This window comes from Magnolia sinica, chromosome 12, assembly GCF_029962835.1.
Source record: "Magnolia sinica isolate HGM2019 chromosome 12, MsV1, whole genome shotgun sequence".
Lineage (NCBI taxonomy): Eukaryota > Viridiplantae > Streptophyta > Magnoliopsida > Magnoliales > Magnoliaceae > Magnolia > Magnolia sinica.
The window spans coordinates 71,511,816-71,538,346 of NC_080584.1; the positions used below are offsets into that span (position 1 = coordinate 71,511,816).

The 26,531-nt window shown below is 40.1% G+C and overlaps 1 protein-coding gene and 1 non-coding gene across 2 annotated transcripts; both read left to right on the forward strand.

Annotated features, from left to right (window-relative positions):
* The first annotated feature begins 1,184 nt into the window (after nucleotides 1–1,184).
* LOC131221650 (anthocyanidin reductase ((2S)-flavan-3-ol-forming)-like) lies at nucleotides 1,185–26,237 on the forward strand. Its single transcript, XM_058216945.1, has 6 exons — nucleotides 1,185–1,360; nucleotides 3,056–3,222; nucleotides 3,560–3,760; nucleotides 24,380–24,539; nucleotides 25,517–25,730; nucleotides 25,922–26,237. The coding sequence occupies exons 1-6, from the start codon at nucleotides 1,195–1,197 to the stop codon at nucleotides 26,064–26,066; spliced, it is 1,053 nt and encodes a 350-aa protein (XP_058072928.1). The 5' UTR covers nucleotides 1,185–1,194; the 3' UTR covers nucleotides 26,067–26,237.
* On the forward strand, nucleotides 15,528–15,634 carry LOC131222042 (small nucleolar RNA R71). Its single transcript, XR_009159751.1, has one exon. It is a non-coding gene; the product is annotated as a small nucleolar RNA R71 (small nucleolar RNA).
* Nucleotides 26,238–26,531: the final 294 nt, after the last annotated feature.

The following is a 26,531-nucleotide window of genomic DNA, read 5'->3' on the forward strand; positions in this document are numbered from 1 at the left end:
TTTTTATTCTTCAACGGTTTTTCCATGTAAAATTACACTTTCCGTTTAAGATGAATCCGATCATTTAATTATTTTTTTTTAAGTCAAAACCGTCCTTTGATTTCATGTAGGACTAGGCCGACGGATAAGTGGACAAGTCAGATTTGTGCATGGCCATAAAAAATTTAAGTCCGTGCATGTCCCCATACTCGTCCGGTTGGCACATGTGTTTTTGTGAAGGTGCGTGTGGATAGTGTGCCGATGGGGCTAGCAAACCACGAGCTCATATCTACACAAGGAAGGGGAAATGACCACGTTCTAGGACGGTTAGGATCATCCGATGGAGCCTACCATATCAACGGTTTGGATGACCAAGAGTGGTAATTGACCGTTAAAAACTTCTCACGGGCCAGACAAGTTTTTTATCAAGCTTATATTTGTTTCTTCCCTTTCATCCTTGTCCGTATGACCTTACAACTAGGTTGGATGGAAAATAAACATTACGGCCAGTAGCTACATGGAAGTTTTTAACGGTGAACCTTCAATCACCACTTTTTCTCGTTATGTGGTCCACTTGAGATTGGATTTACTACATTTTTGGGCTCATTTCTTAGAATGAACTGGAAAAATGGATGGACGGCATGGATATACAATAAATACATCAAGGTGGGCCACGCGGTGAGGGACGTACCATGTTTTATGAGGCCGGGACCACACCTAATCCGCTCTTCTCGTAAAGGGCGGTAGGTGCATGTGTCGCTGCCAGACGACTAATGAAAAAGCAAGGAAGACGCTGATGATAGTTCTCCATCATTTTGAAAATAGCGGTGACACACCTTCCTCACATCCAACTCTTATTTATAGTTATCCTGACCATTCAAATTGTGGGGCATACTGTAAAAGGACCATAACTTCAAAATCAACATTGATCATGTAACCCAACCTAACATCTAAAGGATGGTTGGTAAACAATCCAAAATTTCATGGCAGAAGCAAATGTTAGTATATTATTCTCACTGTAATTTTATCTACGCTCCATCCATAGTTACAGATTTTTGGACGGTTTGGATTTCTGTGAAAATATATCCTATCTACGGACGGAGATTCACCATCATTTTTAAATGGTGGTGAACTAGCATAAGAGTCTGTCATTGAAAGGTCTCTACGCAAACCAAAGAAACTAAGGAGCTGTGGTCAAACCCGGACCGTCTATATATGGTGACGGCTCTCATCTTCGTAGGAGGAAGGACAGAAATGGCAACGGCTAGGATGGAAAGGGAGAGGGCATGTGTAACTGGAGCCACAGGATATGTGGGGTCCATGCTCGTTAAAAGCTTGTTAGAGAAAGGGTACGCCGTCAACGCCACCGTCAGAGACCCAGGTTCGTTCACCCTCGCATTCTTTCATCCTCGTCTCATCATTATTCTAAAACTCAGTGAGTCGACTCAAAACTCGACCGAGTCAACTCGTCTCAAAACTCAAACGAGTCAAATCGACTTGGTTATATCTCCAGCCGATCGATTCAACTCGACTCAGTGAGTGAAATTGACTTTGTAAGGACTCAACAAGACTCATCTAGTAAGCCTGAAAACTCAGTTGAGTCGATACAACTCGGGAAGAGTTGGGGTAGAATCATTGAGAGTTGAGAGTCTTTCAGTATACCTGACTTGGCTATACATCTAAGTCAAATTCAAAAACCATGGATTTCTGTAGTGAACTTATAATAGGTGAAATTGGTTTGATAAAGCCAACCCCAAATAGCTTGAACGAGACTACAGACGGGGAGGGAAAAATTAAACATAAATTTGAAAATCATACTCTAATTTCAGTCACTTTAATTACTTTAAAAGAGAAATCATGACTAAGTTCATGTTTGGAAGACACCATTAAATTGATATGAGGTTGAAATTGTAAGTGGGGTGACTTGTGTATTTTCACTTCCTTGGTGGGTGGAAAATCATGATATGATCCATTCATTACAATATTGGAAATCGTGATTTGATTGGGTAGGTTATCATTTTCATCAAGTTAAGGGATTGTTAGGAGACACAGTTAAATTGATATGAGGTTGGAATTTGTAAGTGGGGTGACTTGTATTTTCACTTCCTCACTGGGTGGGGTGGAAAATCATGATATTTTCCATTTGTTGGGATATTGGAAACAGTGATTCAATTGGGTAGCTTATCATTTTTATCTGATTTTCCTCCCAAATTTTGTAACGGAGTCCACTTGGGCTGATTCAGCTGACTGTGGAAACAAGCAGACTATGGGAAATGATGAGGGGGAGTATATGCTTTTGCCTAGACATCAAAAAAAATTTTAAAAAATAAATAAATAGAGAGAGAGAGAGAGAGAGAGAGAGAGAGAGAGAGAGAGAGAGAGATCTGATGACGGAAAAGAGGAGCCTTTATCAAAATAGTGGTGTAATATCAACTTGCTTTGCCTTTCTAGTCAAAAGTGAATGGATTCTCTTTGACGTTATAATATGCAGTAGAGCTAGCCCATAGGTGGGCCACACTGTATATGTTGGTTCTGCTAAAGAGATAAAGTAGAAAATCGAGATATTGCATATAATAAATAATAAAAATATTAGTTAGAGAGCTGAGGCATGTAATGGTTGCTGTTTTAAAGATTACACCTATGGCCAACAATCATAGCCGTTGGTTTTCTTCACTTTTGTGTACTGAATGTGGACCCTCAACCGCTTCGGAGGCTCATCGATTTAGGATGGTCCAACCCATGTGTTGAAACATTTGCCACTTACAACATCTAAATTAGATGGATGGTCCCAAATTATGGTATTGTAGCACCTATGTTTGATAAATGAATTGCTAAACACGTGCAAGATATCAAGGCATCACATCCCCATTCAAGTAAAATGCATGATCAGAAAATAAATCACCAATAGCATACATTTTAGATAGCATGTGTCCCAATTGATGAGTGAACATGTCAATGTGGACTCTTTGGTGAATTCCATTTTAAATTTGTGTGGGGATTCTTGCATGCTCTCTATTAACATTTTGTTTTTTTCTAACTAAACCAATAACCAAATGCATTTTATTCTTTGGTGCAGCAAATAGCAAAAAGGTGGCCCACCTCTTAGATCTACAAGTCTTGGGTGATCTAAAAATTTTCAAGGCAGATCTCACGGAGGAAGGCAGCTTTGATGACGCCATCAATTGTTGTGATTTTGTCTTCCATGTGGCAACCCCAATGAACTTCCAGTCTAAAGACCTAGAGGTAATTAATCATTAGTAATGAAAATTAATTTTGTAAATAAATATAACTTTTAGAAAGGTAAATGAACACATTTAATATGGTTACTTATAAAAGAAATCATATACCTAAGTATTAATTGTGGATTCATGATGAAAGTTATGGCATAAGGTTAATTTTGCCTACTACCTAGGGTCATTCATGAAAGGATCGACATGGGTGGTGTTGATCTCGAGCTAATGTGACACATCAACATGTGATGTTCTTACACATGTATGATATCATGAAAACACTAATTTTGTCATTATGGTACTGTTCCATTTCTTTCCATGTTGTATTTATTCATTGTTTATGATTGTAGAATGACATGATCAAGCCAACTATCAACGGGACATTGGAAATTCTGAAATCATGTGTGAAAGCGAAGACCGTGAAGCGTGTGGTCTACACATCATCGGTGGCTGCTGTGGCGCGGAAGAAGCTCACTGGGACAGGCCATGTCCTTGATGAGGAGAGCTGGTCCGATGTTGAGTATTTGACTTCTGAGAAGCCACTATCTTGGGTAAGCTGGTTTCTGTTTTGGGTTCGATCGGCCGGACTTAGTTTGATTTTGTGCAAATAAATCACGGTCGTAAATGGGCTGGCCTACCGGCTTTCAGCTAGGTTTGGGCAGATTACAGGTCAACCCTAAGCCTAAGTTGTAAGCCCAATAGTAAAAATTTGAAGGCTTGCGCGGATAGAAAGCACACCAAGTCAGCCTTGCTGGACTGTTTGACATGGGCTGAGTATTTTATGGTGAACCTGGCTCAACCCAAGTCCGATCAATTTTGATTTGGTTATGCCTCAGCTGGGTCTGCTTATACGTTTTCACCTTTTTATGTTCAAGCAGCCAATCCTATTTTTTGAAGTGATTTTTACAGGAAAGGTTCTTTAAAAAACCTAAACTACTGAAAAAATTGTCTTGATTAATTCTAAATTTCATAAAATGACTAAAATACCTTGGCCTTTTATTTCTTTCTATCTTTCTAATAAGTGGTATTGTAGAGTTTTTATGGGGTTGAAGTGATTTGTGTATACTACATCCAGCATATCTGAAAGGTGCATCCAATTGTAATGATCAAATTCCTAGTCTGATCCAATTAGTAGGTGGGCCATATGAGGAATAGAAAATTGATAAAAAGATTTTTAAAGATTTGGAGCACTTTTTGTGGGTCTACAACTGGCTTAAGTTTAGTTCTACATGTCACTAGTGGATGCTCGATAGAGTGTTGCAGTCGATATACAAGAAGCATGTGGTAAACCTATTTAAGATATATAAGGTGACCGATGGCCACTAAAACAAAAAATTGGCCGACAAAAGTGGAGCAAGCAGCGAAGAGGCATTCAAAAGTGGAATTATCGTAAAGAGAAACATTCTAAAAAGATGATATAGAAAAGAAAAGAATCTAAAAAGGCTTTTTAACTGTTGTAACCGTTGCAGTAATAGAAGGATTTAGAAGAATATGCTACAACAAAAATCTATAAATAACAGATGAATGTGACAGAGAAAAAACAGCTCAAGAAATTCGAATCCAATCATAACAATCTCAAAAACAAACTTATTTTATTAATTTACTTTATCTCAACTTATCCTAAGAGTAGCAGCAATCAAACAGCAATAATTCTTAGTTATAATATTTAGTAATCCAAGTCTATGTTATCAGAAGACTGATGTCTTAAATATTCTGCACTGCTCGACCGGTCGAGGGACTGGCTCGACCAGTCGAGGATCCACTCGACCCGTCGAGGCCATCTCGACTCGAAGTCTAGCGAGCACAGGTTTTGGGTGTCCGAGTTGCTCGACCGGTCGAGGGTCAGGCTTGACCGGTCGAGGGTTCCCTTCGACCAGTCGAGGCCTCGGCTCGACTAGTCGAGGTTATGTAGATCCTGCACGGACTATGTAAATTTGAGGCGGTTTCCGGACTTTTCCAAACTAGGTGTGTAAGTGGAGTTTCTTAAACTATAAATAGAGGTCCCTAGGGCTATTCTAAATAATACTAAGGCTTTCTAAAGGAGTTCCAAGGGTTTCTAAAAGGTTTTTAGGGTTTCTTAAGGGTGTAGCTAGGGTGACATTCGAGGTTGTTCGAATCGGGTAAGTCCTCTCTCTTTATAATTTATGCTTTCATAGTGGAGATTTATCGCTTTGTGCCGTGATTTTTTTTCCCACAAGGGTTTTCCACGTTAAATCTTTATGTGCTCTTGTGTGTGCTTGGTACCATCGGATTGCTATCCTAGATCTACATCTATGTGATTCCGCAGCAAAAATCCCAACAAGTGGTATCAAAGCAATTATTGGGGCACAGATCTGAATCTGAGAGATTAGTAATAATGGCAAGCACTAGGTATGATATTGAAAAATACTCAGACAAAAATAATTTTGAGTTACAGAAGATCAAGATGATCAGTTCCTTAATCAAGTAAGGCGAAGATGGTGCTCTTGAGGAGCGAAAGTTTACTATGACTGATGATGAATGGAACTCTTGATAAGAAGGCTTTATCGTCGATTTGTTTATGTCTCACGGATGATGTCTCTACAACGTCATGAGGGAGAAAACTGCGGCTAAGTTATGGGCGAAGTTAGAGGATGTTTATGCGAAAAAATTCTCTGAAAATTGCCTACAATTGAAGCAGCAGTAGTATAACTTCAAGATGACAGAGGGTGGAGATCTGGAGGCTCACATCAACAACTTTAATAAATTGGTTTGCAAATTACTAAATATGGAGGAAGTGATGAAAGATGAAGAACAAGAATGTATGTTGCTGAATTCTCTTCCTGCGTCTTATGAATCATTCAACGACATAATGTGCTTAACGAAGAAAATCCTAAGTGCCGACACCGTTATCTCAGCCCTTCAAGGGAAGGTTATGACAAAGCTAAATAGTGACATGGGGACAACTTCTGATGCATTGTTTATAAGGGGTAGGAATTTTGAACAAGGTACAGGGTCTTTATGTTCTAAATCCAAATCCAAGGGCAAGGGCAAAGGAAAGGTAAAGTGCTGGAACCGTGAGAAGGAAGGACATGTGAAAAAGGATTGTGAAAATCTTAAATCGAAGAGAGAAGATTCTGAGGCTTCATATAGGGAGACCAATGCTGTCACGTCTGATGGATCGAGTAGATGTGATGGTAATGTTTTGTTTGTGTCTACTATACGATGACCGTAACGACGAGTGGATGCTAAACACAGGGGCATCTTTTTACATGACTCCTCATCGGAGTTGGTTCACCAGCTACAGGGAGTGCGATGGTGGACAGGTATTAATGAGCAATGATGTTGCTTGTAATATTGTAGCTGTTGGTTTGGTGCGCATCAAGATGTTTAATGGGGTGGAGCGTACCTTGACTGATGTCAGACACATTCCTGACTTAAAGCAGAATCTGATTTCTCTTAGTGTACTTGAGGCAAAAGGATGCAAGTACGTAGGTATTGATGGTGCTCTTAAGGTATCCAAGGAGGCACGGGTATTCATGAAAGCATAATGACTCGGTAACTTGTACAGTTTGATCGGGAGTACTTCAAAAGGTGGAGCTGCAGTGGATGTAGCGGATTTCACCTCTACACGTGTGTGGCATGTTGGGCATGGCCACATGAACGGGCAGGGCAGGAAGGCTGAGATACGCGGATAGGGATACAGAGCAGGTGGAGCAGCTACCTGTGAGAAGAATTACACGGCATGATCGCAGGACATCGGCGAGATATACATGGACGACTCCAATATCACAGGAGGATCCGTCTTCTATTCTGATGGCTTTGAGTGAGCCTGGTGCTGAAAAGTGATAGGCAACTACGGGCGATATGATGGATTCGTTGTACCAGACCGACATATAGGAACTGGTGGAGCTTCAAGTAGGCCAGAAAGTAGTAGGATGCAGGTGGATCTTCAGAAGGATACAACATAGATACAAGGCGAGGTTGGTAGCGAAGGGTTATGCTCAGAGAGAACGGATCAGCTTCCCAGAGATATTCACGCCGACGGTATAGCAGGTGTCTATTAGATCCATGATTGGCACTGGTTGGCCAATGTGATCTTAAGCTGGAAGGGTGGATGTGGAGTCTGTACTTCTGCAAGGGAAAGTGAAGAGAAAATCTACATGAAGCAACCAGAGCAGTTCTATTCACTCCCCAAGTATAGGGTTGTGATGTAGTAATAAACTCGGTGAGACCGAGGTCGAATCCTAAGGGACTGATACCTGTACGTAATCTAAAACTAAATAGAACTAGAACTAGAATAAGATGAAATCTAAATCGAATGAATTTGAGGGAATAATGGTGATATATTAATCTAAAACTTGAGAGAAATCAGAGATAAGAAACTAGGGATTCAAAGGATCCACTTATAGAGATCAGGGAGATCTTTATGCCTGCTTCAAAAATCATGGAACTTAAACTGAACTTCCTCTGATATAATTTTTAAAGAGATGAAAGGTATATGAATTAGAATGGATTCCATCACCAACCATGTCCAGGAGACAAAGCAAACAACAGAATTAAACTAATTACCAACCAATCAACAGTGCATGAAGGTTAAGAAGAGTACCGTCATCCAACCATGCCCATGAAACGATGGCGAACAACAGGGCTTCCTGACGTCATAAACATAAAAAGGAGATAGAAATACTCAAAGTCATCGCAGATCTATTGTAATTCAGTCACAACAAACCATTAAAAACTGAAAGCATTCCATGAAATCAAACTATTATCAAATTCAATTCAATAAAAAGCACCAGCTAAAAGTCCCCAATCACGCTACAAGCTTCACCTCTTAGCTCTAGCTAAGAGGTTTAGCCGACCATGATTAGGCTAATAACCTTAGAAGTCATAAGAGAAAGAAAGAAAAGAAAAGAAAAAAAACAATAGCCAAGAAAATAAGAAAAAGCATTCCCTTTTTCTCCTTGTCTTCACGTTCAAGCCGACCCCCTCCCTTTCCTCTGGTTCAATTCCATCTCTTTTTCTTTTCTCAGCAGCGTGAAGCAGTGGCTGGTTGTCGGTTTGGAGAACCGATCGAGTTGGAGTCGGACGCAGAGTGCGTCATCTCTTTCCGCAGCAACGTAATCAGCCGATGCTGTATCTTTGGAAACCGACTTGTGTCGGCTCATCTTTTCGACCAAAAAAAGCTAATATAAGACGTTCAATCTTCTTTCCACGATTCGGCACTTCCTTGGAGAGGTTTTGAACGGCCAGGATCGTCGGACCGATCCTTGCCAAATCTGCAAAACAGTCCAAAATTTTCGGGTTTCGGACGCGCTGTGAACAGAGCATGCGCAAGCCTTGCGTTGTTCCGATGGTGGGACCTACTTCTTTGTTATTTTGAGAAATCCAAGTCATTCATTAGATGCAGGGCAAAAAACTGGTTGATCATGGACGGTTTTTACTGTCTGTTGATGTGGCCTATAGGATTTCCTTTCTTGCCATCCATTCTGCGTTTTAAACCTTCATAGACATGTAATGTCTGAGAGAATCGAACCACACAGCAATGTACGGTCGATTTGTCCCCTTGGTGTGAATGGACGGTTCGGATCAGCCATATGTGTGATTATGGTGGCCCACCTGATGTTGACCGTAACCCTCTGTTGCTGTTTTTACGCAGCAGGAAATGGAAGCTTCCGTTTTAATGAAGGAAGTTGGGTCAGCACCTGCTGACCGACTTGGTTTCTTGCAGTGCGCGACGGGTCTTGTACAAGCTATGCACACGCATCACGTGTGTGGGTCCTACGGTGATGAATTCCAGAGATCCGATCCATCCAACCATTTTTTCATCCCGTTTAAAGGGTTGAGACCAAAGTTGGAGTATATCCAGATATCAGGCGGGCCCCACATCACGATTCAAGGGGCTGATTTGTCCGTTTGGCCACTTTCGGAGGGATCTGAGGGTTGAAATTCGACATGTACGGTTAATTTGTGGGCCCCTGGCCATGTATGAAGTTTTGAGCTGAACGGATGGTGAGAACCCCATGATCTTGAATTCTAGCTGACTTTCAAGCCGCTTGAGTTTCAGTTTCTTGATTTTCATGGATACCTGACGTGTAATTCCGTCGATCTTGGTCCCCTGGAGTCCGTCCCTTGCCTTAATGCATTCTGAACGTTAAATCCGTACTTTTAGCATCCCGATCCAGTCCCAGCTCGCAATTCCACCTTGCAACACAAACATAATTAAAATGGGCTATTAAACGGTACCATGTTCATAAATCCAGGCAATAACTGGGTCTGATATGCAATATTTGATCCTCAACACAACCCCCAACCAGCATCTTGCTAGTCCCGAGAAAGTATGCGAAAAATAAGTTGAGAACTACAGGGCAATTTCTATGGAACTGAGTAATATTTTGGATCGATTCAGATACAAAAAAAATCTAAGATTCATGAATGTTGGGCATAATTCTCTCCTAGACTCAAGCACACGGTAACTTCATAATTAAGTTCAAAATATTAGTCTATCAATTAGAACAATTCTAAACATTAAATTTCATGGATGTATAATCTAATCCCGACTTATTAACATTAAGATTCACCTCTCTATTTAAGGATTTCATTGGTAACCAATAAGAGAATTTACGACAACTAAAGCTTGCCTCACACATTATCTTTTTATTCTTTTAATTTTGGACTTTTTCATTAAAAGTAATGCCAAGAAGGGGAATCAAATCCTCACCTATAGGGAGCAAACCTAAGGTAAAGACTGTACACCCAACTCCTTTTCAAATATCATCTATGGGGAATCGAATCCGCACCTATAGGGAGCAAACTTATGGTAAAGACTGTTCGCCCAATCCATTCAATTTCCCAAGTTGGTTCATTTCATGTTTAGTGATTACCAAGTTAATCTTTCAATATCGAACTGAAACCTTAATATGCAAGCGAGATGTGTCCTGAGAATTCATGACTCAATCAATGTTTACAACTTCTAATAATGGATTAACAATTCAAACTTAGTTGTGAAATTTAACAGATAACTGAATCCAAGAGTCATAAATTACCAACATCATGTATTTTGTAATTCTAAATCCAAGATGGCCGTCAAAATCGCTTCGAAATTCTAGAAAAAATTTTAAAATTTTCACAATTTCTGCTCAAGAATAAGAAAACACTGATTAGGAAACCTAATCTCCCACCTCCAACCTAAAATCTACATTATCCTCAATGTAAAAGAAATAAGTATGTAATGCACATGAGACAACGAAAATATAAGAGGAGTGATGGAAAGATAATACCTGGACGAAAGAATCAAGAAGCTTTCCAAAAATATCTACGTAAGAGCAGGTCAGCACAAGAGAGAAACCAACAGAAGTAAAATAATAAAATCCTATCTACACCACTTTCGCAAGTGCTCTCGATTGCATTTAGCGTATGCAACAAGCCTTTAAACCCCTAGGTTGCCCCTAGTGGATGAGTTGTAGTCTCGTGAGGGTTTGCAGCAATGTTACCTATAAACATTGAACTAACTAACTAGGAAAATGAAACAGAATGAAAAGCTGGTTTGGCTCCCAGGAGCGCTAAGTTTACCGTCTATCCTAGAATAGTATAAAGGAAACTATCCTATTCCTATGAAAACAGGAAACCTACCTATACCTCCATCAGACTAGGAGATCAATCTTGGTAAACAGGATCAGTCAGAAGGATGGACATGTCCTCTGAATCAAATTTCTCGACAATTGGCTTTAAGCGATGCCCATTTACTTTAAACTCCTTACCATTGTCAGGATCTCTTATCTCAACGGCTTCATGAGGATACGCAGTGACAACAATGTAAGGGCCAGTCCAACGAGATCGAAGCTTACCTGGAAAGAGATGTAATCGAGAATTGTACAAAAGGACTTTCTGACCAGGTGTGAATAATTTCCGTAGAATACGTTAGTTATGAAACGTCTTCATTCTGTCTTTATAAATTCTCGAGTTCTCGTACGCATCGTTCCAGATTTCTTCAAGTTCATTTAATTGAAGTTTACGTAGCGAGCCAACGTTGTCCAGATTGAAATTCAGATTTTTAATCGCCCAATACGCTCTATGTTCCAACTCTATAGGCAAGTGACAAGCTTTCCCGTAAACAAGTCTAAAGGGAGACGTTCCAATAGGGGTTTTAAAAGCGATACAGTATGCCCATAAGGCATCGGTCAATCGGATTGACCAATCCTTACGATCAGGGTTAACCGTTTTCTCTAGGATATATTTGATCTCCCTATTGAAAATTTCAGCTTGTCCACTTGTCTGTGGATGGTATGGGGTGCTCACCTTATGAGAGATACTGTATTTCTTCATTAAGCTCTCGAATGGTCTATTACAAAAGTGTGAGCCCCCATCACTAATGATGGCTCGAGGCGTCCCGAACCGCGAAAGGATGTTCTCTTTTAAGAATTTAATGACCGTGCGATGGTCATTATTTCGGCACGGAATTGCTTCGACCCATTTAGTGACATAATCTATGGCGAGCAAAATATACAAATTTCCAAATGATCGAGGGAATAGTCCCATGAAATCAATGCCCCAGCAGTCAAATACTTCTATGATAAGGATGGGATTTAAAGGCATCATATTTCGACAGGACAATGCTCCCAATTTTTGACAATGCTCACAAGCCTTGCAAAACTCATGAGTGTCCCTGAACATAATGGGCTAATAAAAGCCACACTGTAAAATCTTGGCCGTGGTCTTTTTAGTAGAAAAGTGACCACCACAGGCCTGTGAGTGACAGAAAGCGATGACGCTGTGATGCTTATCATCTGGCACACATCTCCTTAGGATCTGGTCTGGGCAATATTTAAACAAATATGGATCGTCCCAGAAAAAGTTGCGCACCTTGGTGAAAAATTTCTTCTTATCTTGCACAGTCCAATGTGTCGGTATGGAACCTGTGGCAAGATAATTAGCAATATCAACGAACCAAGGTGAATGGGAGACTCTGAACAGTTGTTCATTATAGAACATATCATTGATATGGGTCACCTCAAGGGAATCAGAGGTATTAAGGTGAGAAAGGTGATCGGCCACTACGTTTTTAATTCCCTTTTTATCTTTAATTTCTAAATCAAATTCTTGGAGTAGAAGGATCCATCGTATCAGGCGGGGCTTAGAATCATTCTTAAAAAGAAGATACTTAAGTGCCGCATGATCTGTGTAGATAATGATCTTGGATCCGATCAAGTAGGACCTAAATTTATCCAAAGCGAACACTACAGTTAGGAGTTCCTTTTCCGTAGTTGAGTAGTTCACTTGGGCAGAATTTAAAATTCTACTTGCGTAATAAATGATGTGGGGCCTCTTATCTTTTCTCTGGCCTAGAACCGCTCCAAGAGCATAATCAGAAGCGTCACACATAACCTCAAAAGGAAGGCTCCAATCGGGTGGTTGCATGATAGGTGCAGTGGTTAACATGCCCTTAAGCTTAGTGAAAGTTTTCTGGCATTGCTCAGTCCACTCGTACGGTGCGTCCTTTTACAGAAGATTACATAAGGGACGAGAGAGGAGACTAAAGTCCTTTATGAATCGTCCATAAAACCCTGTGTGTCCTAAGAAGGATCGCACATCTCTGATGTTCTTGGGTGGGGGTAGGTTAGAGATAAGATCGATTTTTGCCTTATCCACCTCGATTCCTTTGGACGAGATAATATGTCCAAGGACAATTCCCTTATGAACGATGAAATCGCACTTCTCCCAATTAAGTACCAAGTTCTTCTCTTCATATCTTTTCAATACACATTTAAGACTCTCTAAGCACTCGCTGAAAGATAAACTGAAAACAGAGAAATCATCCATAAAGACCTCTAGATATTTTCCCACCATGTCAGAAAAGATACTCATCATACATCGCTGAAAGGTGGCAGGGGCATTACATAATCCGAATGGCATCCTTCTGTAGGCAAAGGTGTCGTAGGGACATGTAAATGTGGTCTTTTCCTGATCCTCAGGAGCGATTTCAATCTGATTGTAGCCCGAATACCCGTCAAGGAAACAGTAATAGGAATGACCAGCTAGCCTTTCTAAGATTTGATCAATGAAGGGCAAAGGAAAGTGGTCCTTCCTTGTGACGGTATTCAGCTTCCTGTACTCAATGCACATTCTCCAACCAGTAGTAACTCTAGTTTGCATGAGTTCATTATTAGCATTGGCTACGATGGTGATTCCGAACTTCTTAGGAACCACCTGAGTTGGACTCACCCATAGACTATCGGATATGGGGTATATGATACCCACATCTAATAGTTTAAGAACCTCAACCTTAACCACTTCCCTCATGTTTGGATTTAGTCTACGTTGTGATTGCCGAGCGGTCTTAGCATTATCCTCAAGATAAAGGCGGTGAGTACAAATCGAGGGGTTGATTCCCTTGAGGTCCGCTATCGTCCATCTAAGGGCTCCCTTATGCTCAATGAGAGTAGATATGAGTATACTCTCCTATTCTTTCTCCAGGTGGGCAGAGATCACCACCGGGTATGTCTCATCTTGACCTAAATAGACATATTTCAAACCAGAGGACAAAGGTTTTAAGTCAAGCTTCGGTGGTTTGAGGTTAAACGGTAGAGGCACTATATCAGTTTGGGGCAACTCTTCAAATTGTGGCCTCCACCGGTTAACTTCAAGTACCGGTGCAGTATCAAGCAAGGCACACATCTCCCTAATCATGTCATCATCAAAATCAGGGGAGTGGGTCAGGCATGTCTCTAGAGGGTCAGATGATAAGGTCAGAGGTATCATATCTTCCACTAAAGAGTCAATCATGTTAATGTCATGGAAATCGTCATCATCCTCTAAGTTTCTTCCGTTATTGAAAAAGATGTTTGACTCCAATGTCATATTCCCGAAAGACATAGTCATGACACCATTCCTGCAATTGATAATTACGTTTGAGGTGGTAAGGAATGGGTGACCAAGAATGACAGGGATCTGAGTGGTCATGTTATTGATGGGTTCGGTGTCCAGGATGATAAAATCTACAGGGTAGTAAAATCTATCAACTTAGACCAATACATCCTCAATTATCCCTCTTGGTACATGAATAGAGCGATTAGCAAGTTGTAGTGTGGTTAGGGTGGGTTTTAATTAACCCAAACCTAACTGTTGTATACCGAGTAGGGAATCAGATTGATGCTTGCTCCTAAGTCAAGAAGTGCATGATCAATTCGATGGTCCCCGATTACACATGATATGGTTGGGATACCGGGATCTTTGAGTTTCTGTGGCACGTCTTGCTTTAGGATGGCACTTACTTTCTCGGTTAAGAAGATCTTCTTTTGAATACTCTGACGTCGTTTGGTCGTGCATAAGTCTTTCTGGAATTTGACATATGAAGGTATCTGTTTTACGACATCAAGTAGAGGAATGTTGACTTTTACTTGTTTCAACACCTCTAGGATATCCTGAGAGTTAGAGAGAGGTTTTGGTGCGACCAACCGCTGAGGAAATGGAGCAACTGGCTTTTCTAGAAGTTTCGGTTCTAATTTTTGTGGGACCTCACTAGATCCATTATTGTTGTCCTCTTCTGGTTCTTGAGGCTTTTCGGGCCTAACCGGAAGAGTTTTATCAATGATCTTCCCACTCCTAAGAGTGGTGATGGATTTAGCGTGCCCCATTTGATTTGAAGAGCTGGGATCACTTATCTCGTATTATGGTTTAGGATTGGGGAGCGGTTGTGCAGGAAGCATCCCTTTTTCTATAACCGTCATACGTGAATCCATCTTCTGCATAAAGTCTCGCAGTGCCTGGGTCAGCTCTTGCATAGAATTTTGAACCGGTTCTTCTTGAGGTTTCCCCTGATTTGGATTTTGATTGAAGAAACTTTGAGGGGTAGCAGTTTGTCCATTTCTCCAACTAAAGTTTGGATGATTTTTCCAACTAGGATTATACGTAGTAGAGGTTGGTCCATTGAAAGGTCTTTGATAATTATTTACGGCATTGGATTATTCATTCAACACTTCTCGAAAGGCGGGTATTGTAGGACAATTTTCAGTTGTATGAATGTTGCAAGCACAGATGCCGCAAACACTTTCATTAACCTTATCCTTCTTTCCTTCCATGGCCTCAACTTTTCTTATGAGCGTAGTCACTTTACATTTGAGATCATCCTCTTCTTTCAAGAGATACAATCCACCTTTCTCCTTTAATTGAGTCGGCTTAGACATGGTGTTCGATTTTGGGTAATAGTCCCATGATTATGTTTTTTTAGCGAGACTATCGAGGTAATCCCATGCCTCGTTGACATTTTTATTAATGAATTCTCCATTACACATTGTCTCGACCATTTGGCGCATGGAAGATGTCAGTCCATCATAGAAAAAATTTGTAATGCGCCACGTTTCAAAACCATGTTGTGGGCATGAATTGACCAAATCCTTGAACCTTTTCCAACATTAGTAAAATATTTCATCCTCCTTTTGGGTGAAGTTCATGATTGCTTTTCTAAGGGTAATCGTTTTATGATGTAGAAAAAATTTCTTTATAAATTCCCTTTGCATATCATTCTATGTGCCAATGGATCTAGGACGCAGTGAATGTAACCACGTCTTAGCCTTCTCTTTTAAGGAAAAAGGAAAGAGTCTCAGCCTGACAGTGTCCTCAGATACATTTTGAAAATATAAAGTGGCTCTGATCTCATTAAACTCTTTCAAATGTAGATATGGTTCTTCAGATTCAAGCCCATGGAACTTAGGAAGGAGTTGGATAACCCCTGGCTTAATGTTCATATGTCCTGTATTTTCAGGAAAAATCATGCATGAGGGTGTACTCACCCCCGCTGGTTGTAAATAATCTCGTAAAGTATGTGGCGGGGGTGCTCGATACACCTCATTCTCATCCTGAATGTCCTCCACCCTAGGTTGGGGTAGAAGAGGTTGGTTTTCAGCCATCACTTCAATTAACTCAGGGGATTTCAAGTGGTGTCTAGTCCTGCAATGGATAGTCAACCCCTCAACCAATCCTCCTTCAGTCAAGAGACGTCGAGTGTTGTCACGGGCCCACTTGGGCATGAAACACTCGCAGCCCTCAATCAAATTCGAAACCTAATCCTAAGAAAGGAAAAGAAAATCTAAAAAGAAAGAGAGGGTTGGAAAGAAGTTACCAAATTGGAGTCCCTAAGTTAAAAACCTACAAAATAAAACAAAATAAGTTAGATTTTAAAAAGAGAAGAAAAATCCTTTAAAAGAAAGATAGCAGTAAACTAATTTCTCAAAGAAGAAATTCCTAAAAGAAAGTGAAAATTTCTAAAATAAATAAAGAAAGTCCTAAACTAGAAAGTAAATTACTAAAAGAGAACTGAAAAATAGAAAGTAGAGAGAAAGCTTACCGAATTAGAATTTTCTATCTTAAAAGCCTACAAAATAGGAAAGTTAGTTTCTAAACAAAAAGTCTACAAATAGAAAGTTTCTAAAAATAAAGGAAAGATGAGTTAGTTTCTAAAATTAGAAAGAATCTCTAAAAAGGGAAATAACTAACTAAGTTTCTAAAAACAAAAGAAGAAAGTTTCTAAAAATAAACTATTTCCTACAAATAGGAGAATACTAGAATTAGAAAATTTTCAAAATTTAAACCCTAATTTTAAAGTAGAAAAAGTAGAGAAAATAAGAAGGAATTACCAATTTAGAAACTTATGTCAGGATCCTACAAAATAGGAAAACAAGTTAGTTCTAGAAATCAAATAAAAACCTAAAACTAAAGTTAGTCAAATTCTAATCTTAAACTAATTCTAAACCTAATTAATTTCAGAGAATCGCAACCATTAGTCCCTAGCAACTGTGCCAAAAACTTGTTCACTCCCCAAGTATAGGGTTGTGATGTAGTAATAAACTTGGTGAGACCGAGGTCGAATCCTAAGGGACTAATACCTGTACGTAATCTAAAACTAAATAGAACTAGAACTAGAAAGAGATGAAATCTAAATCGAATGAATTTGAAGGAATAATGGTGATATATTAATCTAAAACTTGAGAGAAATCAGAGATAAGAAACTAGGGATTCAGAGGATCCACTTGTAGAGATCAGGGAGATCTTTATGCATGCTTCAAAAATCATGGAACTTAAACCGAACTTCCTCTGATATAATTTTTAAAGAGATGAAAGGTATATGAATTAGAATGGATTTCATCACCAACCATGCCCAGAAAACAAAGCAAACAACAGAATTAAACTAATTACCAATCAATCAACAATGCATGAAGGTTAAGAAGAGTACCGTCATCCAACCATGCTCATGAGACGATGGCGAACAACAGGGCTTCCTGACATCATAAACATTAAAAGGAGAAAGAAATACTCAAAGCCATCACAGATCTATTGTAATTCAGTCACAACAAACCATTAAAAACTGAAAGCATTCCATGAAATCAAACTATTATCAAATTCAATTCAATAAAAAGCACCAGCTAAAAGTCCCCCATCACGCTACAAGCTTCACCTCTTAGCCCTAGCTAAGAGGTTTAGCCAACCATGATTAGGCTAATAACCTTAGAAGTCATAAGAGAAAGAAAGAAAAGAAAAAAAAAACAATAGCCAAGAAAATAAGAAAAAGCATTCCCTTTTTCTCCCTGTCTTCACGTTCAAGCCGACCCCCTCCCTTTCCTCTGGTTCTATTCCATCTCTTTTTCTTTTATCAGCAGCGTGAAGCAATGGCTGGTTGTCGGTTTGGAGAACCGATCGAGTTGGAGTCAGACGCGGAGTGCGTCATCTCTTTCCGCAGCAACGCAGTCAGCCGGTGCTGTATCTTTGGAAACCGACTTGCGTCGGCTTATCTTTTCGACCAAAAAAAGCTAATCTAAGACGTTCAGTCTTCTTGCCACGATTTGGCACTTCCTTGGAGAGGTTTTGAATGGCCAAGATCGTCGGACCGATCCTTGCCAAATCTGCAAAACAGTCCGAAATTTTTGGGTTTCGGATGCGCTGTGAACAGAGCAGGCGCAAGCCTTGCGTTGTTCCGATGGTGGGACCTACTTCTTTGTTATTTTGAGAAATCCAACCCGTCCATTAGATGCAGGGCGAAAAACTGGTTGATCATGGACGGTTTTTGCTGTCTGTTGATGTGTCCGATAGGATTTCCTTTCTTGCCATCCATTCTGCTTTTTAAACCTTCATAAACATGTAATGTCTGAGAGAATCGAACCACACAACAATGTACGGTCGGTTTGTCGCCTTGGTGTGAATGGACGGTTCGGATCAGCCATATGTGTGATTATGGTGGCCCACTTGATGTCGACCGCAACCCTCTGTTGCTATTTTTACGCAGCAGGAAACAGAAGCTTTTGTTTTAATGAAGGAAGTCAGGTCAGCGCCTGCTGACCGACTTGGTTTCTTGCAGTGCGCGATGGGTCTTGTACAAGCTATGCACACGCATCGCGTGTGTGGGTCCTACGGTGATGAATTCCAGAGATCCGATCCATCCAACCGTTTTTTCATCCTGTTTAAAGGGTTGAGACCAAAATTGGAGTATATCCAGATATCAGGCGGGCCCCACATCACGATTCAAGGGGCTGATCTGTCCGTTTGGCCACTTCCGGAGGGATCTGAGGGTTGAAATTCGACATGTATGGTTAATTTGTGGGTCCCTGGCCATGTATGAAGTTTTGAACTGAACGGATGGTGAGAACCCCATGATCTTGCATTCTGGCTGACTTTCAGGCCACTTGAGTTTCAGTTTCTCGATTTTCGCGGATCCCTAGCGTGTAATTCCGTTGATCTTGGTCCCCTGGAGTCCGTCCCTTGCCTTGGTGCATTCTGAACGTTAAATCCATGCTTTTAGCATCCCGATCCAGTCCCAACTCGCAATTCCACCTTGCAACACAAACATGATTAAAATGGGCTATTAAACGGTACCATGTTCATGAATCCAGGCAATAACTGGGTCTGATATGCAATATTTGACCCTCAACAAGTTCGAAGTTAAAGGGGCTGAGAAAAGACTTTACAGGAGGTCGTGGTTTGACATGTCGCCCAGGCAGTGGCTTGATTCATTCATGGTGAGTCAAGAATTGATGACATGTAGATCGCCAACTATGATATGCCTGAAATCAATTTACTGAAGACTCGGTTAAATGGAACATTCAAGATGAAGGATCGGGGGCTGCAAAGATGGTTCTCTACATTGAGACTAGAAGAGGAGTAGGTTTTGGTAATCACGGGAAGAATACCTTGGGTAGGTATTAATCAAGCATGTGATGGACCAGGCAAAACCGGAGAGCGTTCCCTACACGTCTCTCCTCAAGTTTTCCTCAGGACATGTCCGAAAACAGATGAGGAAAAACAGGATATCTCATGAGCCTTATTCGAATGCGGTTAACAGTGTATGTCATGGTCTGGATTAGACCGGTTATTTCACAAGCTATCAGTATTGTGAGCAAGTAACCCGGCAAGCAATATTGGGTAACGGTGAGATGGTAAGAAGACTACGTCTTTCCTTTTGAGAAGACAGGAGCAAAGGTGGTTAAGCATGTAGATTTTGATTCGGCAAACATACTCACCTAGATCGTTTCTGTAGAGAAGATCAAGTTTTGTGAAACTTCTCTGGGCTTGGCGATGGCGTAAAAGAAGGATGGAGTATGCACGAGAAGCTATGATGTGATGCAGAAATAAAAGAAGAGGTTAGAGAGCTACACGTTTGAAGATTGAAGACATGGTGGAGATTGTTGTTAGAAAACTGATGTCTTTAATATTCTGCACTGCTCGACCGGTCGAGGGACTGGCTCAACTAGTCGAGGGTCCACTCGACCGGTCGAGGCCATCTCGACTCAAAGCCCAACGAGCACAGGTTTTGGGTGTCCAGCTGCTCGACCGGTCGAGGGTGCCCTTCGACCAGTTGAGGTTACACAAATCCTGCGTGGACTGCATAAATTTTAGTCGGTTTCCAGACTTTTCTGGACTAGTTGCGTAAGTGGAGTCTTCTAAACTATAAATAGAAGTCTCTAAGGCTATTCTAAAAAATACTACGGCTTTCTAAAGGAGTTCCAAGGGTTCCTAAAAGGTTTCTAGGATTTCTAAAGGGTGTAGCAAGGGTGAGATTCGAGGTTGTTCGAATTGGGTAAGTCCTCTCTCTTTGTAATTTACGCTTTCATAGTTGAGATCTATCACTTTGTGCCCTGGTTTTTTTCCGCAAGAGTTTTCCACGTAAAATCTTTGTGTTCTCTTATGTGTGCTTGGTGTCATTGGATTGTTATCCTAGATCTAGATCTGTGTGATTCTGTAGCAAAAATCCCAATAGTGTATGCTTATATGCTGGATTTGTTATTTTCCAATATTAAGCAGTTCTTTTGAAAGACACATTCTTGTAATTGCTCCTACTGACTGATTGTAAGTTTTTCCTTTTGTTTGATTTGCACTAGTATTGTGAAAGTCGTTTCTTGTGGAAGGCATAAAGTAACCCATCTTCGGAGGAAGAACCCTACCCTTTGACTATCGCTTGATCATTATCAAATTCTGTAAGTGACTGAGTAAGCGTCTCATAATCAAGTCATTTACATTCATATTAGGCTTATCTGCTTATTTTGGCGCCTGGAGTCAAAGTGGACTGATTTGGATTGAGTCATTGTATCAATTCTAGCATGCCCGCGTAATTGAAAACAAACTGACTAGTCAACATTTTTTACCACACCCGGTGGAACTCCAAACTACTTGGTTGCCAAAAATATACACTGTGTACCAGTCGTGCAACAATTTTAGCTAACGCCAATATTTTTTGGCACACCCGATGGGACTCCAAATCACTTGGTTGCCATAATATTTGGTTGACTCAAGTATATTTGTTGGCGCAGTAATCATTCAAAATCATGAGTCAAAGGGGTGGTTGTAACACTTCAACAGACATAGTTGTGGCTAACGAGCCTAATACTCACCAGGAGGAGGTGCAAGTCCAACAAGTGCCTTAGCAAAGAGATCCATCACCTAATCTAGTCCTCTTCCTCCGAATCCAGACGTAACATCAACATCTTCAACTTGAACGTTTTGAGATTATGTCAGCCGAAATAGTTGATAAGCAAAGGAAGATTCATCATATCGCAGAACTATCATGAGTTCACGCGGAACATTCGTGAGTTCAGGCCGAGGCTTTCATTAGGTGGATGGTTGGCCACACCGAGAGCATAAATTAGTTGGTGGCTTTGTTCACTGATAGAGCATGTGTTACACCTTAATAATAAGTCGATGCAAGTTCTATTGAAAATCGGGCACCTCTACAGCTAGTCGACCGGAAATATCCATTATCGAGTAATTATCGACCACCTGACTTTATGTTGTTTACAAGTGATACGGGTCAATCAACTATAAAACGCATGTCGATTTACCATACAATGTGGAGAATTGGTCAATAATGAGTATTATAAATTACAGTTATTTAACCATTCACTCACTAGAGTAGCCATTACTTGATATTCCAACTTGCGATCGAATTCTATATAAAACTGGAAAGAAATGGAAAAAAAAAAATTTCATGCTCAATTCTTTTATATAAACAAAGAAATTTGCATGGCCGATCTTGTTCATTTATAACAAATACCAAGGAAATCGATCGGGAATTATATTGATCGAGTAAAAAGCCAATACAAGGTAGTGATAATGGAGACAGAATTTGTCTAGTTAGCTCAAGGTGGACTGAAATTCAAGATTTGTAAAAAAAATTATCAAAATGGAATTCACAGATCTTTATGATTTGACCAGAAAGGTGTATCGATATGAGGCCCTACTTCAAGAGTCAATGAAGAAAAAGAATTCATCGTTAAGGATATATTATTATAACCATAATTATGATATTTCAGTGGTTGAAATAGTAGCTAAACAACCATTCATATGTTCGACTTTAGATAAAGCAGAGACAGTGATAGCTTCTAATCAGAAAGTTCAAAAATCTTATACCTTTAATATTTCTCATGTTGATGAGATCTTTGATATTATGTTAGCTGACAAATTTATCAAAATCTCGATGAATTGCAAGATTCCGACAGTCGAAGAATTGAAAAAAATTAATTATTATTAATGGCATGAAACCCAGTCGCATTCCACTAACAAATGTGTCATTTTCAGAAATATTATTTGAGATAATATCAACAAAGGGTTGCTGAAATTCCCTGAAAAAGAAAAAGAAGTAATGTTGATGGATACTAATTCGTTCTCATCCAATATAGAGATTAATGTAGCCACCATCAATCCTCAAAGGCTGGTTGGCCACGACAAAAGATTGATCTTGGAGTTCAGATGAATCAGCACAATAAGCAAAATAGCATGAGGGACATGAGACCTAAAGTAGAGCTCAACCAAACCGAAGCATATTCGAGCGCATTATTATCAACACATTTATGAGAAATGTGCGAGGCTGACCCAATCAAATAAAAATCTTATCAATCGAAATATCTTTTGAGAGAATCGAATAATCAGAATTATGAGAACAAAAATAACTTTTTATTCTCAAAAGGACAAACGCACTAGCAATTATTGTCAGACTTTTCAAGGGTCAAGGATGGCTAAACCTCAGCTTGGCCGAAAAGATGTTAGGAAAAGGCTAAGTCATCCAAAATTTTAAGTGATGCCCTAAGAGATGATTCATACTTAAAAGCGATGTCGACAAAGACAACATGCAGTAAAGAGAATGCAATTAGCCATTGTTTTAGATTAATCCTAGAATTATCAGCCAACTTGATTTAAGATTGGTAGCAAGAAATATATATATTGACCAATATGAAAAAATCGGCCAAATTTTGTGCAGATCATGACTCGGTCAAAGATCCTAGTTACGATAAGATAAGGATGAACATGGAAGGTTCAACTAAATACTTCAATGATGAGGAATTCTTAGATGATCGTCTGATTGCAAAGTATTTTACTAAAGTAAGAGATCTAAATTCTTCTTCTAAACTGAACAGTGGGAGTATGGATGAAGTTACATATGAAGTGGATGTTCAACCAAATTCGGAAACACCTGGGGGGTAGTTTCTAAATTCAATCATATAGTTTGACTCATTGTCATTGATTACATTGGATTGTAATACGGTACTGACTCTGCCATTAAGTTTTCAAATTCGATCATATAGTTTGGCTTATTATCATCAATTACATTGGATTGTAATATAGTGTTAACTCTGCTATTAAGTTTCTAGGCTAAACTATCTCAACCAATCACGAAGGAAGGAGATGTGGAAGAATTGAGCCCGCCAATAATTATACAAAATGGATCTTTTGACTCCGATGACAAAAAAAAAAAAAAAAGGTGTCAATCATGATAATCGAACCAAGGTCCCCTTCTAGAAAAAAATATTATTAAAAAGCCGACTCTTACAATGACCCAACATTTAAAGCCGTTGTATATTTTTCTTCACTTGGAATGATATTCGACCACTTGGGTACTCGTCGACAATGGAGCTGTTATTAATATTCTACTAGCCATAATGATGGCTAAACTCAAAAAGACTCAAGATGACCACATCTCGACATAGGTCACGATGAGTAATTATGACGAAGGAATGATGCAAATGCAGGGTGTTTCACCCGTTGAATTAATGGTGGGATCTAAGAATATGCCAGTTGCTTTCTTTGTGGTCAAAGTACAGTACTTTGCTTAGACGAGATTAGATTCATTTGTTATCACGTATCTCATCACTATTGCACCAATTCCTAACCCTACCTAACCTAATCTATGTTTGCTCAACATAAACCCTACCTAAATTCAAATAAGGTTGGCATCTTCCAACCCAATGACTTTAACAATCCAACCCAACCCAACCCGACTCAATCAGACATGAGTTGAGTTGAACCCAAGTTATATCCTTCTTGGCATGTTTAGATTGGAAGAATTTATGATGCAACAATTATTTTCCAAACATGGATTCCATTCACAGGTGTCTTAATTATTAGGATAGTGATTAAAAATCCAATATTCCTTTGGCGTTAGTCCCCCTCGTTTTCTTATGAAATTCATGCCCTGAAAAAAAGGTAGTTGATTGTTTCATTAAATCTACTATTTTTTTTTTTTCTTCATTATCCAGACAACACGAGAAGTCGTACTAATGAAAAAAAACATTTCTATTTTTTTTTTTTTTCCATTTTTATCGTTTTCTAATGCCCCCAAACATGCCTTTTCTTTTACTCTTTTATAAACCTTTCGTGTCTTTAAATAACCATACTCGAAAATGAAACCATTCACACGCAGGAAAATAACAAAATATATTTAAAATAAAACAATGCAGGGATATGCAGTATCAAAAACCCTAGCGGAGAAGGCAGCATGGAAATTCGCTAAAGAAAACAACATCAGTCTCATCACCATTAATCCTGGTGTCATCACGGGCCCATCTCTAACTCCAGAGGTCCCAGTGACCGTCGGCATAGCTCTGTCTTTGCTCACAGGTATGATCTACAACATGAAATGTGTTGTGTCCGTACGTGCCATCAAACGGACAGACACGATACAAGCTGTACGCGTGTGGCTTATGTGTGGACTGGAATAATCACATACGTTCAAATGCATTGTATTTACAACGCATTCAAGCAATGTGGGCCACATTGATGAACGAATGCCATCAAACCATCCATGTTAGGTCTAAATCCCAAAACCCAGCTTGATTCATAACTCAACATTGAGTAGGGGTGGGCCCAACATAGAAACTTGCAGTTGGAATGTGGGGTCCATCGTCTTGTATGTATGTCATCCAACCCAGTCATCATTTTTGCCCTACCAGGATGAAGAGTTATTGAGAAATTCAAGGGATTGAAAGAACTAAGGTGGGCCACAAAATTTTCAGCGTGATTATACATTGTTCGCTTGTTTATCCCATCTGAGTTTTAGATCGGGATGATTCGTGGAATGTACGGTGGAGATGAGAAGGGACACCCGATGTACGGTATGGATTCCACGTTCACATCAAGGTGGCCCCCGCACAGCTTCGAAGATATTGCGCGTATGTGATCATTACGAATATATCCGCAATCTACAGTGGGTATTTTGGTATTTTGATGAACATGTGCCCTGCTGTGACTGGCTATGCATGCGTGTGGAATCATCAAACCTCCACAGGTGTGACAATGCCACGCACGTGGATAGGCGTGGGCCGGCCTCACTGGCCTGTACACGTCTCCAGGAGTGCGAAGATGGCACACGTGTGAATTCGAGGCATCCATCAGTCCCAAAAATAAGCCAGTCCATTTGTTTCCTGCTCCTCTGGCCCACCAGATGACTACATTTCTTGTACCAAGGCATATACAAGTTGGGTCCCACCTGATGGACGGTTAGATGTCCCACCACATGCACATGCGAATGAAAGTACAAGATCTGGGCCGTCCATTCGTATTGGAACATTTTGATGGTTTACGGCTGGCTTTTGTAGGGAACGAAGTCGGGATCAACTTTTTGAAAAGCATGCAGCAGATGTCGGGATCAATCTCTATCGTACACGTGGAGGACGTCTGTAGGGCCCACATCTTTGTAGCGGAGAACGAATCGGCTTCCGGCCGTTACATATGCTGCGCTGCCAATACGCGCGTACCGGATCTTGCAAAATTCCTCTCAAAACGATATCTACCGTACAATCTCCTCACTGAGTAAGCCCTCTTAATTTTATTTCATTCTCTCTTCCAATGTCCTCACCTACCAATATATGGCCCACCTAACACTTTTGCAATGCCATGTCCATGGGGTGGTGGCCCATCTTTTGTAAGGCTGGGATTTCTCTACTTTGGTCGGTCCATAGATCATCACCTGAAATGATTTTTAATCGTGTGATCTATTCCAGTTTCAGTGATTTTCTGGTGAATATCGAGTCGATCATCTCCTCCGAGAAGCTGATTAAAGCTGGATTTAGCTACAACTATGGGATGGAAGAGATGTACGATGAATCGATGGAGTACTTGAGGGCCGTTGGATTGTTGGCCAATTGAGAGCTCTCTCTTCTTCTATCCTCCTGCAAACTACACTTTTAAAATTGGTATAATCCCTATTAAAGAAGAGCTACTGTGGATGTAATATCTGATTAATCACTTGTAATAAGATGAATGTGTGGGTTACCAAACATTTGATGCCCTAATCACATTTACCTGGCTGTTTAGGCCCCTGTGATTGCCATCGCAGCATGGTACCCAGATCTGAGCCATTCATCAGGTAGAGCCCACAGACAACATTCCCTTGAACAAACATGAATTAGACCATATATAGAGAGAGGATTGCTGACCTACTCACCAATTCTCACGAGAACTCATGATAGCTTTTTCAAAACTCATTTTGCTATGTGAGTGCAAAATCTGAATAGTCTATTCCATGAAACCTTAGGCCCAACTTTCACCCTAATCCACAACTTTGGTGGGCCATGGCAAAAGAGAGACAAATCAAGGGAGGAAACTGTTTTC

What these genes read in the sequence shown, in the direction of transcription:
- LOC131221650 (XM_058216945.1), top strand. Translation starts at nt 1,195, where the DNA reads ATGGTGACGGCTCTCATCTTCGTAGGAGGAAGGACAGAAATGGCAACG. An exon ending in CGCCACCGTCAGAGACCCAG is followed by an intron (nt 1,361 to 3,055) that starts GTTCGTTCACCC and finishes TCTTTGGTGCAG; the next exon opens with CAAATAGCAAAAAGGTGGCC. An exon ending in CCGTACAATCTCCTCACTGA is followed by an intron (nt 25,731 to 25,921) that starts GTAAGCCCTCTT and finishes GATCTATTCCAG; the next exon opens with TTTCAGTGATTTTCTGGTGA.